This window comes from Dendrobates tinctorius, unplaced genomic scaffold, assembly GCF_039654945.1.
Source record: "Dendrobates tinctorius isolate UK_male_01 unplaced genomic scaffold, ASM3965494v1 ptg000098l, whole genome shotgun sequence".
Taxonomy (NCBI): Eukaryota; Metazoa; Chordata; class Amphibia; order Anura; family Dendrobatidae; genus Dendrobates; species Dendrobates tinctorius.
In genome coordinates, this window is record NW_027361766.1 from 27,828,976 (window position 1) to 27,844,440 (window position 15,465).

General features: G+C 44.8%; 1 protein-coding gene across 1 annotated transcript in view; it reads right to left on the reverse strand.

Annotated features, from left to right (window-relative positions):
• Positions 1-1,521: 1,521 nt before the first annotated feature.
• The window catches only part of LOC141099133 (polymeric immunoglobulin receptor-like), a 181,791-nt gene continuing 167,847 nt past the window's right edge, over positions 1,522-15,465 (reverse strand). Inside the window, exon 8 of the mRNA XM_073587265.1 lies at positions 1,522-1,664. Within this exon, the coding sequence (XP_073443366.1) occupies positions 1,657-1,664 (8 nt within the window). The 3' untranslated portion in view covers positions 1,522-1,656. The remainder of the gene's footprint in view (positions 1,665-15,465) is intronic.

The window sequence follows — 15,465 nt, forward strand, 5'->3', positions numbered from 1 at the left end:
TCTCCTTTGCAGGAATTGAGAAGGTGGTTTTACCGCCGCAAGGAGGGCATTTAAATAAAATCTTATTACAACGAGAATCCAGGTGGATTATGAACACACAGGTGACAGGTCTGCTGGGTTTTAATGATAGAATAGACATGGCTGTTTTTTTATGAAGGAGTTTATATCTTCCCTCATTTCCCTTTAAGTTGATAGGAGAACTATGTTACACATGTACACATGTGGCTTTTCTGGTTGGTACTTATTTCTGGAGTCCCTTAGTGTAGCTTTGATGAACTTCCACATATTTGAGGCAAAGACATTTTCTGGTATTTAGTTGGTTTTCTTTTCCGTAATATTTGAATCGTATAGTGACTTGTTTCTTGTTTGCATAGTATAAGTGCACATACACATTGTGCGTTTTCGGTGCAGTGGTTTTTGTCCGCTATGATTGAGATCTGTCATTGATAGTTTATTTTTGTGATTCATTTATAATAAGATATATCTATGGAGGTATATAGTGGTTTATGAGAATGCTCTAAAAACAGACATTCAGTTGCATATAAAAAGCACATTTTTCATTTTGGAAAAAATAATTTTTTGAGAGAATTTTTTTTTTTTTTCCCCCTGTGAGCATATTAAGAGTTCAATAATAGTGAGACAGTTGGGTCTCTGGATACATATGACTGTAGATGTTTTCCATAAGGAGAAGGGAAAAAAATAGTAGTTTTTGACATATGAAAATAACAGTAGTCTTCGATACATGAATATGCATTGTAATTTATTATCTCTCGATGTAACCATTTTTCTGCTTGTGCAGTAAGTTGTATTTATGCTTTTTGTATGTTGTAATGCATCTCAGCATGTTTTTAGTTCACTAATGTCACTTAGACAGCAGCTGTGGAGGGAGGAGGCACAGGGTGATGTGATTTTCATATGAACCCGGCACTTCCCCCCACTGTTTGACCTGTTGAAGCGCTCGAGCAGCGCAAAACGGCCGTTGTCAGCCTTCCTTGCACTCCTTATGTCACTCCCCCGATTTGACATGTTCATGATATGTCAATAAACCAGTGAAACTTTCGTCTCAATGAGTGCGACCTTTTCTCTTTGCATGGATTCCCAGGATTGTCTGTTTCCAGGTCTGGCACCCGAGATTCCCAGCTGTTGGGCTTCTGCATGCCGCACATCATTTAAAGATACATGGTAACAGTGGTGCCGTCCGCTTTTTATCTTGAGTTTTGTTATATATTTATGTTGTTATTTACACTACATTGTAGCATAAATTTTGATGAAACGCCAAAGGTTGCAAAAATTTTGTGTAACTTCAAGATGCTGACAAGTTTTGTGTTTTTGCATCAACCTTAGAAAACCACAGCAAAAATAAATAAAAAATGCATCACAATTGATCATAGCTGGAAGCAGGAATAATTTAACAGTTTCGAAATTTTTTCAAGTATGTATATTACATATGGACTTAGATAATCAAGAAATGTATAAGCAACAAAGCAAAACAAGCATTTGTACAGCAAGAAAAAAAACACATAAAATTGCAGCAATTTATCTTTTCTGAAGATCTGATGAGGGTTGAAAAGATTTGAGGAAAAGATAAAGAACATAAACAGATGTTGTGGAAAAAAATAAAGCTATTTTTTTCCCATAATCTTTAGGGCTTCATCCTCAGACTTCTGCAAAACAAAAAGTAAAGTTATTATTCTGCAAAGTAAGAAACAATTTTCACATCAATTTATTATCTGTAAATAATTGGTGAACGCCACCTGTAAGCGGCATCTTCCCATAAAGTGTAACGCATAATCGTGAAGCCTAAAAAATGACAAATGTACTTCAAAGACGTTTCCACCTCACCGTAAGGCCTCATTCAGACATCCGTGATTCACGCCCGTGTTTTTAATGGGAACAAGTGATCAAAAAAGCATAAAAACCATCCCACCAGCGTCAAGGTGTCTCCAAATCGGGATTGTCCTAACCTCTAGTATTATAAAAATTACCCGGCGTCATAGTGACCTCAGTGTGTATAAGGGCAGGACCGGATCCCAAATATGGATCCACAGCAAATGGAAAGCTACGTAATGTCCAGCTCAAAGGAAGGGAGGTCTTACCCTTACCTGCACAAGTACAGAAAACTGAAACTAATCCTAAAAAAATGAACTGGAGTATAAGTTGGTATGCCAACTTATATTCCAGTTTGTTGGACCTTTTAGATACACCTTGACGCTGGCGGGTTGGCTTTTCCACATTTTTATTGTCAAAAATGGTGTTTACAAAGCACCCAGTGTTATTTAAATGCACTTTTGCTTTTACTTATTTATTTACATCAGGGTAGATGTTCATTTTGTCGCTGTCTTAGGTTTTGTAATAAAATCACAGTTGTCAAAACTGACACATGAACCAAATATTAATGAAAATCATAACCAAAAGAGTGATGAAAATTTCTGTTTTTGTGTACCAGAAAACATCCTTGATATATGAAGGAAGCCTTAGGAATACCGTTGCAAGGTGTGGATGGAAGCAGTACCGCCATCACATAAGGAAATCCCACTGCAAACCGCACTGATGGGCCATTTTCACACTTGCTTATTTTGGTCACTATTTTGATTTATTTTGAAGTATTTAGAAAACAAAACCAGAAACGGACATCAACATGCACAGATAAAGCATAATTTGGGGAAAATTTGCACTTCTCCTGTCTTTTGGACCCAATCCTAATATTGATTTAAAAATACTAATTAATATATTACCAAAATGTGTCAATGTCACAGTGACCTTAAAGGGAATTTGTTCTCAGATTTTTCCCACCTAATCTGAGAGAATAATCTAGAGACATAGACCCTGATTCCAGCAATGTATGACTTACTGGGCTACTTGTAGTAGTATTGATGAATTAGAGGACTACTGAACCTGCTGCCATGTAGTCCTCCATATTCATGAGCTCTGTATAACCCCTCCCCCACCACTGATTGGCAGCTGTCTGCCTATAATAAAAATGTACAAGAAAACAAGAAGAATTTATATGTACATATAGGAAAATGCTAATGGATGCCTTAAAAACAAATAATGTGTATCTATAAATGTGTAACTAATTACATATATAATAATGGCTGTATGTATACATACATCTCAGATAATAATGCCAACGGACTAATTGGTAACATAATAGAAAAAACACAAAAAAACAATCATTAAGTCAATATAACGAGTCATAAGAAATGTCAGAAAAGATAAATGTTATTGATCAAATAAAATATAGTAGGCATACAAAAAAAGAGGAATTATATAGATGGTAAAACATGGTATGAACAAGTATGTAAAGGAGACGCACCATTGATACAATATTATTTAAAATTATAAGTATGGTATATTAAATATTGTGACCATCAGACATACTGTATGTATAAAAAGTATATATACATATTTAACACATGATATTGGTGGTAATATCAAGATATGAAGGGTGTTGCTGACTGAATAACAGTCAAGTGTACAAGGGAAGACTATTGTCCTATAAACCACAATCAGTCAGCAAACACTATAGATGGATGTAAAGAGACTAAGCCCACCCCGACCCCCATTTTCAGAAATGCCTTTTTGAGGGGGTGGTGTCATCACAGGAAGAAGGATTATAAAAGCACACCGCTAGCCAATAGGAGAGGGACGTGTGCGCAGACCGGTGGATACCAGGAGCTCACCACGGCTAGTGTTCGACAACGTCATAAAAGGTACAGGAGACAGAGAGTCGTCCGGGCACCAGATGCGCATGCGTGCCATCGGGCAGAGCTGCGAAGGTGATCTAGCATTCACTATCAAGAAGGGTTTGTGCTGTGTAAAATGGGAGCGTAATACTCAAAAATGACAACATGGTCCTGCAAAAGAGCATAGAACTAATCATGTTAAATATGTATAACATGTTTTAAATAAGATTGATTGCTCTCAGTGGGAGAAACAAAATCAGAAATGACTATTTTGAAGTGGCATTCTATGAGCCCTGACCTAAATCCTTTTGGGCATCTTTGGAAAGAGCTGAAACATGCCGTCTGGAAAAGGCAACCTTCAAACACAAGACAACTGTAGCAGTTTGCACATCAGTTTGCACATCAGAAGACTTCATCCACTTCAAATTTATGTTAAGAACCTATAACGCTGCCCTTCACCTCGCCAAACAGACTTACTTCACCACCCTGATCTGCTCACTAGCCAACAACCCCAAGAAACTTTTTGACACTTTTCACTCCCTCCTCAGGCCAAAAGCACAAGCCCCTATCACAGACATTTGTGCTGATGACCTGGCCCCCCACTTTACAGAAAAAATAGATAATATCCGTCAGGAAATCCGCTCCCAACCACCAAGTTCTGTGACTCCAATCCCTTCCTGCATCTCCCCTGGCTCACTTTCCACATTTGATCCCATCACAGAAGAAGAAATCTCCAGACTCCTCTCTTCTTCTCATCCGACTACATGCACTACCAATCCCATTTCCTCACATCTCCTCCAGTCTCTCTCTCCAGTTGTCACAACCCACCTAACTACAATCTTTAATCTCTTCCTCTCCTCGGGCATTTTCCCATCCTCCTTCAAACACGCTATCATTACTCCATTACTAAAGAAACCCACTCTCAACCCATCCTGCATAAACAACTACAGACCAGTCTCCAATCTCCCCTTCATCTCTAAACTTTTGGAGCGCCAAGCTTACTCCCTCCTTACCCGTTACCTCTCTACTCACTCCCTTCTAGACCCTTCACAGTATGGCTTCCACCCCCTACATTTGACTGAAACTGCACTATTCAAAGTGACCAATGACCTTCTGACAGCAAAATGTAACGGTGACCACTCTCTGCTCATTCTTCTTGACCTATCTGCAGCTTTCGATACTGTTGACCACCATCTCCTACTCTCTAGGCTCCAGTCACTAGGCATTAAGGACACTGCTCCCTCCTGGTTCTCTTCCTATCTCTCTGACCGCTCCTTCAGTGTTTTGTTCTCTGGCTCCACGTCATCTCCTCTTCCTCTTGTTGTTGGGGTATCTCAGGGCTCAGTCCTTGGCCCCCTTCTTTTCTCTCTCTACACGGCCCCAATTGGACATACCATCAGCAGATTTGGCTTTCAGTACCATCTTTATGCTGATGACACACAACTATACACGTCTTCCCCCGACCTTACACCCGCTGTACTACAGAACGCCAGTGACTGTCTGTCCGCAGTCTCCAATATGATGTTCACTCTCTATCTGAAACTCAACCTCTCCAAAACTGAACTTCTTCTGCTCCCGCCGTCTACTTACCTCCCTAAATCTCACATTTCCCTCTCCGTGGGTGGTACCACAATAACACCTCGGCAGCAGGCGCGCTGTCTGGGTGTTATGTTTGACACCAATCTCTCCTTCACATCCCATATACAATCTCTTGCCCGCTCTTGCCGCTTACACCTAAAGAACATCTCTAGAATCCGCCCTTTTCTCAACATGGAAACAACAAAAACCCTCACTGTAGCATTAATCCACTCCCGCCTGGATTACTGCAGCGCTCTATTAATTGGCCTCCCCGTCACTCGACTATCCTTTCTTCAGTCCATACTTAATGCAGCAGCCAGGGTCATCCATCTGGCTAATCGGTACTCGGATGTGTCCGTTCTTCGTCAGTCTTAACACTGGCTGCCCATTCATTATAGGATCCAATTCAAAGTACTTGTTCTCACCCACAAAGCTCTCCACAGTGCGGCACCACCCTACATCTCCTCCCTCAATTCTGTCTATCGGCCTAGCCGATTGCTGCGCTCTGCAAACGACTTTCGAGTAACCTCTGCACTAATCCGTACCTCCCACTCCCGACTCCAAGACTTCTCCCGTGCTGCTCCTATCCTCTGGAATGCTCTACCCCAAGAAATTAGGACTATCCACAATTTGCATAGTTTTAGGCGCTCCCTCAAAACACATTTGTTCAGAGCGGCCTATCACGTTCACTAATCAAAGTCATTCTCTGTGTAAGTGTGCGTGTGTAGCCCATTCACTATCTCCATCCATCCTTCACTCCCTCAAGATGGCTGGACCTTCATTATAAATACACAATTGTAAATACACACCTGTACTTTGTATCTCCCCCACCTCATTGTAGATTGTAAGCTCTCACGAGCAGGGTCGTCTTATTTCGTCTTATTTTGCTTTAATTATTGTATTGTTAACGTTGTTATTTATGACTTGTGTTTTGAAACTGTTAAACTGTAAAGCGCTGCGGAATATGTTGGCGCTATATAAATAAAGGTTATTATTATTATTATTATTATTATTATCTTGAGGAGTGGCCAAAATACCTGTCGAGAGCTGCAGAAGTCTCATTGACAGTTACAGGAATTGTTTGATTGCAGTGATTGCCTCAAAAGGTTGTGCAACAAAATATTAAGTTAAGGGTTACCATCATTTCTGTCCAGGCCTATTTCATGAGTTTTATTTCTTAAAAAGTTCTGTGGAAGCATGGTTGAAAAGCAATGTCTGACTTTCATTTGTTCATTTTCATAGATTTTTGATTTATTATTCCTTTTGTCAGATTCAAGCTATTTCTGTGACCATTGTGGGTTTTTCTGTCATTAAACGATGGATACCAACAATTTTGACCATGTGTGTATATACAGTATATATTTAATTACCATTTATGTACACATATCTGTATAGCATCATCAATATTTTTATGTATATGTATTACTTCATATTTTGTTATTGTCTGCCATTGAGTCTTGGTCACACACCTTGTTTGTCCTTCATATCTATGCACAATTTTATTTGATTTCCATGTATGTGAGACCCCTAGACTCACCTGTTGTTTCATGTAAGTATTTCAGACTCACGCATTCTTTCCCTTCCCTTCTCAGGTTCCCCATTTCCTTTGTACACATTTTGTATTCTCCTATTTATTTACACCTATTGCCATAAATTCTACAGCTTTCTTCTATGCTATTATTAAGCTATTTTGAAGTGTAATAAATTTACTTGTGTGTTCACCCATTCACATATTCACTCGTCATTGGTTTATACTGATATATTTATATCCTTTACTATGCTTTATTCACCCAATATCAATAACTTTCACACATTTATATGTACATATTCAGTCTGCATTATTTACAATCTGCTATTTAGTTTTATTTGTCAAAAAGATATTATGTCTGTGTGTATATATATATATACATATATATAAATTCATTTTTATTATTCTATGTACATTAATATTTTTCTGCCAATATACTGTGCAATGTTTCTCAACTACACATTTAATATTAGTTTTATGCTCTTTTTCACCATCTTGTGGACAATTTTGAGTATTACGCTCCCATTGTGCTCAATACTAACTTTTCTTAATAGTGAATGCTTGATGAATTTTGCAGATTGGCCCAGCGGTACACATGCTTAGTCTCTTTACATCTGTCTATAGTGTAACTGTTAGATCTACAGAAGATAAAACAGTGAATTTATTAAAACTGTTGCAAGCAGCCCAATAAGTGATACATCGCTGACTCCTACACCATGCTGGGGAAGCAATGATCAGGTGACATATTCCTTTTAGACTTTGTGCCCATTATGAGTTTTTGGTGAGCTTTTGATGCTGCGTATTTTTGCTGCATCAAAAACGCAAAGTCTTACAGTTCCAGCAAAGTGGATGGGATTTATGGAAATCTCCTGCCTAAAGTGCTTCTTTTTTACTGAGTGTAAACTGACCTGCAGTTCAAGTTTCAAATCCACAACGTCAATTTCTATTGCTGGTACGCTAAGTTTTAGGCTGGGTTCACATGTAGCGGAACTCTCGCGGAAATTACCGCGGGAAAATCGCATTTTAAATTCCCGCGATTTTCCCACGGAAAAACTAGCATTTTGCAAGCGTAATTAGTTTGCAGAATTGCTAGCGCTTTCCAAGTGATCTGGAGCATCGCTTGGAGAACTGATTGACAGGATGGTCACACTCATCAAACATAGTGTTTGACGAGTGTGACCAACTTTTTACTATTGAGGCCGCCTATGCGGCCTCAATAGTAAAAGATAGAATGTAAAAAATAAAAATAAAAAAATATATATTGTTATTCTCACCTTCCGACATCCCACGCAGCCTTCCCGCCTCTCTCCATGCTCCCACTCCCAGTAATCCTTTGCGACAATTACCACGATGACGTCTGTTCTCGCGGGATCGCGACGTCTCGCGGTCATTCGCGATGACCTCGCGCGAATGACCGCGAGACTTCGCGATCCCGCGAGAACGGACGTCATCGCTCGCAAAGGCTTACTGGGACCGGGAGCGTGGAGAGAGGCGGGAAGGTTGCGCGGGACGTCGGAAGGTGAGAATAACAATATTTATTTTAAATTCTATTTTTTACAGGGATATGGTACCCAAACCTGGAGGACAGTTTCCTCTCCTCCAGACCGTGGGTACCATCCGCAAATGTTCTGCTTACTTTTTGCATGGTGTGCACAGCCACATGCGGAAAGTAAGAAGAACAATGCATTCCAATGGGTGCGGGATCGCCGCGATTCCGCAAAATTAATGAGCATGCTGCGTTTTTTACCACGAAGTGATTCCGCCGTGGTAAAAACCACAGCATTAGCACAGCATTGCGAAATCCCATAGGAATGCATGGGATGCTTATTTTTCGTGGTAAAATCGCGCGGTTAAAACCGCCGCGGAAACAAGAAACAAACGCCACGTGAACTCAGCCTGAAACTTAACATGGACAAAACATGGACAAAACAGAATTCATCATCTTTCCCCCATCTCACGTGACCCCCCCCAACGAACCCATCCATTACAGTAAATGGCTGCCCACTCTCCCCAGTCCCACAAGCTCGCTGCCTCGGGGTAATCTTTGATGCTGATCTCTCCTTCAAACCACATATCCAAGCCCTTTCCACTTCCTGCCGACTTCAACTCAAAAATATTTCACGAATCCATTCATTCCTCAACCAAGAATCTGCAAAAACCCTAGTCCATGCCCTCATTATCTCTTGCCTTGACTACTGCAACCTCCTGCTCAGTGGCCTCCCCTCGAACACTCTCGCACCCCTCCAATCTATTCTAAACTCCGCTGCCCGACTAATACACCTGTCCCCCCGCTATTCCCCAGCTTCTCCCCTCTGTCAATCCCTTCACTGGCTCCCCATTGCCCAGAGACTCCAGTACAAAACCCTAACCATGACATCAGTGGCGGATTATAATGAGGTCAATTTGGGCAGTTGCCCCGGGCCCAGTGGGGTTAAGGGGCCCACAGCCCAGGCCAGTAAATTGCCCCCATTATAATCCGCCACCGCGAAGGGCCGGATTATAGGCAGGGCAGGCGGGGCTTCAGCCCCGGGGCCCCCACCACAAGAGCTTCTAAGGGGGCCCCACCACATTCCTGCTGGCTGCTGCAATGGCACTCCATCTTCTCCCCACCTAAAAGTGAGTGACCGTGGGGGCGGCATTATGTGCTCTGCTACCAGCAGCATCAACAAGTAGCCTGAACGCTGATGCTGCTGGTAGCGTGCAAAGGCTTGTGATGAGATCACAGGAGGTAAGGTGTCAGGGCCCCCGATCATGTGACCCCTGTCTCCTCCCCTCCTGAGACCTCATCACAGGTCCTGTGCGCACAGCACAGAGCACTGAGAGCAGCCATGTATGTGGAGTGCGGCTCTGCGGGTGGAGGTCGGTGCTGGAGGCCCCATTATTCTCTATGTGGAGTGCGGCTCTGCGGGTGGAGGTCGGTGCTGGAGGCTCCATTATTCTCTATGTGGAGTGCGGCTCTGCGGGTGGAGGTCGGTGCTGGAGGCTCCATTATTCTCTATGTGGAGTGCGGCTCTGCGGGTGGAGGTCGGTGCTGGAGGCTCCATTATTCTCTATGTGGAGTGCGGCTCTGCGGGTGGAGGTCGGTGCTGGAGGCTCCATTATTCTCTATGTGGAGTGCGGCTCTGCGGGTGGAGGTCGGTGCTGGAGGCTCCATTATTCTCTATGTGGAGTGCGGCTCTGCGGGTGGAGGTCAGTGCTGGAGGCCCCATTATTCTCTATGTGGAGTGCGGCTCTGCGGGTGGAGGTCGGTGCTGGAGGCTCCATTATTCTCTATGTGGAGTGTGGCTCTGCGGGTGGAGGTCGGTGCTGGAGGCCCCATTATTCTCTATGTGGAGTGCGGCTCTGCGGGTGGAGGTCGGTGCTGGAGGCTCCATTATTCTCTATGTGGAGTGTGGCTCTGCGGGTGGAGGTCGGTGCTGGAGGCTCCATTATTCTCTATGTGGAGTGTGGAGTGCGGGTGGAGGTCGGTGCTGGAGGCTCCATTATTCTCTATGTGGAGTGCGGCTCTGCGGGTGGAGGTCGGTGCTGGAGGCTCCATTATTCTCTATGTGGAGTGTGGCTCTGCGGGTGGAGGTCGGTGCTGGAGGCTCCATTATTCTCTATGTGGAGTGTGGCTCTGCGGGTGGAGGTCGGTGCTGGAGGCTCCATTATTCTCTATGTGGAGTGTGGCTCTGCGGGTGGAGGTCGGTGCTGGAGGCTCCATTATTCTCTATGTGGAGTGTGGCTCTGCGGGTGGAGGTCGGTGCTGGAGGCTCCATTATTCTCTATGTGGAGTGCGGCTCTGCGGGTGGAGGTCGGTGCTGGAGGCTCCATTATTCTCTATGTGGAGTGCGGCTCTGCGGGTGGAGGTCGGTGATGGAGGCTCCATTATTCTCTATGTGGAGTGTGGCTCTGCGGGTGGAGGTCGGTGCTGGAGGCTCCATTATTCTCTATGTGGAGTGTGGAGTGCGGGTGGAGGTCGGTGCTGGAGGCTCCATTATTCTCTATGTGGAGTGCGGCTCTGCGGGTGGAGGTCAGTGCTGGAGGCTCCATTATTCTCTATGTGGAGTGTGGCTCTGCGGGTGGAGGTCGGTGCTGGAGGCTCCATTATTCTCTATGTGGAGTGTGGCTCTGCGGGTGGAGGTCGGTGCTGGAGGCTCCATTATTCTCTATGTGGAGTGTGGCTCTGCGGGTGGAGGTCGGTGCTGGAGGCTCCATTATTCTCTATGTGGAGTGCGGCTCTGCGGGTGGAGGTCGGTGCTGGAGGCTCCATTATTCTCTATGTGGAGTGGGGCTCTGCGGGTGGAGGTAGGTGCTGGAGGCCCCATTATTCTCTATGTGGAGTGCGGGTGGAGGTCAGTGCTGGAGGCTCCAATATTCTCTATGTGGAGTGCGGCTCTGCGGGTGGAGGTTGGTGCTGGAGGCCCCATTATTCTCTATGTAGAGTGTGGCTCTGCGGGTGGAGGTCGGTGCTGGAGGCTCCATTATTCTCTATGTGGAGTGTGGCTCTGCGGGTGGAGGTCGGTGCCGGAGGCTCCATTATTCTCTATGTGGAGTGCGGCTCTGCGGGTGGAGGTCGGTGCTGGAGGCCCCATTATTCTCTATGTGGAGTGTGGCTCTGCGGGTGGAGGTCGGTGCTGGAGGCCCCATTATTCTCTATGTAGAGTGTGGCTCTACGATTTGTGACCCCCGTCACGTGACGAGGGGGGCCCACAGAGTCTGAACTGCCCCGGGCCCTGGCTACCCTTAATCCACCCCTGCATGACATACAAAGCCATCCACAACCTGTCTCCTCCATACGTCTGTGACCTCGTCTCCCGGTACTTTCCTGCACGCAACCTCCGATCCTCACAAGATCTCCTTCTCTACTCCCCTCTTATCTCCTCTTCCCACAATCGCATACAAGATTTCTCTCACGCATCACCCCTACTCTGGAACTCTCTACCACAACATATCAGACTCTCACCTACCATCGAAACCTTCAAAAAGAGCCTGAAGACCCACCTCTTCCGACAAGCCTACAACCTGCAGTAACCACCGATCGACTAAACCGCTGCATGACCAGCTCTACCCTCGCCTACTGTATTTTCACCCATCCCTTGTAGATTGTGAGCCTTCGCGGGCAGGGTCCTCTCTCCTCCTGTACCAGTTATGACTTGTATTGTTCAACATTATTGTACTTGTTTTTATGTATACCTCTCCCTGGAATAAATGGCGCTATAACAATAAATAATAATAATAATAATAATAATAATTTGCAGATTTTTGCCATAGACTTGCATTAAAGGGGTTGTCCAGTACTATAACTTTCTTTTTCATAAATCTTGCTATTATGTGCCACTCAAAACATCCACTGTGTTTATTTTAGCAATATTACCTTTTATCATGCTCTAGCAGCACATCCTCAGTGCTGGTTCCAGCTCTCATGGGGTTAATCGAAAATTTATTTTCTCCTGACTTAAGGCCCCGTTACACGCATCAATGTCCCAGCGATCCCACCAAAGATCCGACGTGGATGGGATTGCTGGGACATAGTTAGCTGATTGCTTGTGAGCTGTCACATAGACAGACCCACCAGCGATCAGAACCAGTGAGCAAGCTAGTATCAAAGGTAAACAGTGGGTAACTAAGCGCCGTGTGGCGCTGATACATGTCACACACAGCGATTTCGCTGGCGAGATCGCTGTGGCATCACAAAATCAGCGATCTCGCTGGCAATCTCGCTGTGTATGACGGGGCCCTTACTTTGCTCTAATACTACAAATTCTAAGATGCATTGCACTGGCCTGTAAGCCAGCAACAAGCACTCCAAACCACACCCAAACCCCTCCCCCTATCCCTCCTCTATCTTCAATCTGAAGCATCTTATTGTAACACATTGCAAGCATCATGAGCACACACACACGCACGAGCATGCACATGCATGAATGCATGCACAAACACAGGCATTCTTTTAAAAAAAAATAATGAATATGTACCCATGTACATCTATAATATAACCGACTAAGCGTCACTCCGTCTGAAGCCTTTATAGACTGTGCAAGCGCGACGAGCCTGCGCAGTCTGGCTCCAGACAGAATGAGGCAGTGCGGTGAGGAGTGTGTATGGCGTTGGAGATGGCGGTACGCATACACACTGCATACCGCTATGTCCGGCGCCATACTTACATACTACCTGACCGGGAGGAGCATTGCCGTGGCGCTTCTTTTCAGCCGGAGACCGGGGCAGAAGTGCGGCCGGAATCACGCATGCGCATAGCGCAATCCGACGCCAGTTTACTGAAGACACATTTGCAGTGTGTCTTCAGCAATATTGCGCTGGACAGCGCTATGGGCATGCACGTACTCCGGCGCCAGACTCCTCCCCCGGCCTCCAGCAGAACTTGACAGGCAGCACTGGAGCACAGGGAAGAAGGGTGAGTATTTATTTATTTATTTTTATGTGTGTAGTTTAATAGGGGTGAGGGGGACCATACATATCAGGATAAGGGGGGTGAGGGGACCATGCATACCAGGATAGGGGGTGAGGGGACCACGCATACCACAAAAGGAGGGTGAGGGGACCATGCATACCACGAAAGGAGGGTGAGGGGACCATGCATACCAGGATTGGGTGTGAGGGGACCATGCATACCAGGATAGGGGGATGAGGGGACCATTCATACCACGAAAGGGGGGTGAGGGGACCTTGCATACCAGGATTGGGGGGTGAGGGGACCATGCATAACAGGATTGGGGGGTGAGGGGACCATGCATACCAGGATTGGGGGGTGAGGGGACCATGCATATCAGGATAAGGGGGGGTGAGGGGACCATGCATACAATGAAAGGGGGGTGAGAGGACAATGCATACCACTAAAGGGGGGTGAGGGGACCATGTATATCAGGATAAGGGGGTGAGGGGATGATGCATACAATGAAAGGGGGGTGAGGGGACAATGCATACCACTAAAGGGGTGTGAGGGGACCACGCATACCACAAAATGGGAGTGAGGGGACCGTGCATACCACGAAAGGGGGGTGAGGGGACCATTCATACCATGAAAAGGGGGGTGAGGGGACCATGTATACCAGGATTGGGGGGCGAGGGGACCATGCATACCAGGATGGGGGGGTGAGAGGACCATGCATACCAGGATAGGGGGGGTGAGAGGACCATGCATACCAGGATAGGGGGGTGAGAGGACCATGCATACCAGGATGGGGGTGGTGAGAGGACCATGCATACCAGGATAGGGGAGTGTGAGGACCATGCATACCAGGTTTGGGGGGTGAGGGGGCCATGCATATCAGGATAGGGGGGTCGAGGGGACTATGCATACCACGAAAGGGGGGTGAGGGGACCACGTTCACCAGCATTGGGGGGCGAGGGGACCATGCATACCAGGATTGGGGGTGAGAGGACCATGCATACCAGGATGGGGGGTGAGGGTACCATGCATACCAGGATAGGGATGAGGGGTGCCATGCACACCAGGATAGGAGGGGGCAGCACATACCAGGATGGGAGACCATATACCAATAAAAATGCCCGCCACCCGGGCGTAGAACGGGTTCATAGCTAGTACCTTTATAGCGCTGAAAGCTATAAGGGTATGTGCACACGTTGCGGATTCCAGTGCAGATTTTTCCACACAGAATTTGCATCTCTTGGCAGAAGATGTAGGTGCGTTTTTGATGCGTTTTTCTGTTGGTTTTTTACATGCGGATTTGTATGCGTTTTTATAAGCTAAATAAAGATATGTTATTTCACAAAAAAAGATTTGTGATGTCATTTCTGTCCAACCTCCTCTTTTACATTTGTCCAACCCACACTCCATTACACACAGACAGACAGATAGATATCAAAAAACGAAGGCAACACTCGTTTTTTGATATTTGAATACTTTGGGTGATGAGTGGACTGGTTGCCTGGGGGCTTTGCACCCGAAAATAAGTATTGTGCTGTTCCATCTTTTGTATTTAGATAGATAGATAGATAGATAGATAGATAGATAGATAGATAGATAGATAGATAAAGAAAATGGAACAGCACAATCCAAAATCTTCAGGTGCACAGGCTTCCCAAGCAATTATCCCAAAAGCCAAAATTCAAATATGAAAAAACTGAAGGCAGAACTCCTTTTCAAAGAGTAAAAAATGTGGTTTTATTTCAGACCCACATGGTTGGCGACGTTTCGGCTCATGCAGAGCCTTTATCAAGCCTTCAGGTTTTTCATATGTAGATAGATAGATAGATAGATATGGGATAGATAGATAGATAGATAGATATGCAATAGATAGATAGATATGGGATAGATAGATAGATAGATATGGGATAGATAGATAGATATGGGATAGATAGATAGATATGGGATAGATAGATAGATAGATAGATATGGGATAGATAGATAGATACAGTAGATAAATAGATAGATAGATATGGAATAGATAGATAGCTATGGGATAGATAGATAGATAGATAGATAGATAGATATGGGATAGATAGATAGTTAGATAGATAGATAGATAGATAGATATGGGATGGATAGATAGATATAGATAGATATGGGAAGGATAGATAGATATAGATAGATAGATAGATAGATAGATATGGGATAGATAGATAGATACATAGATATATCTATCCATATATCTATCTATAGATATATCCATAGATATATCTATAGATATTTCCATAGATATATCCTTATCC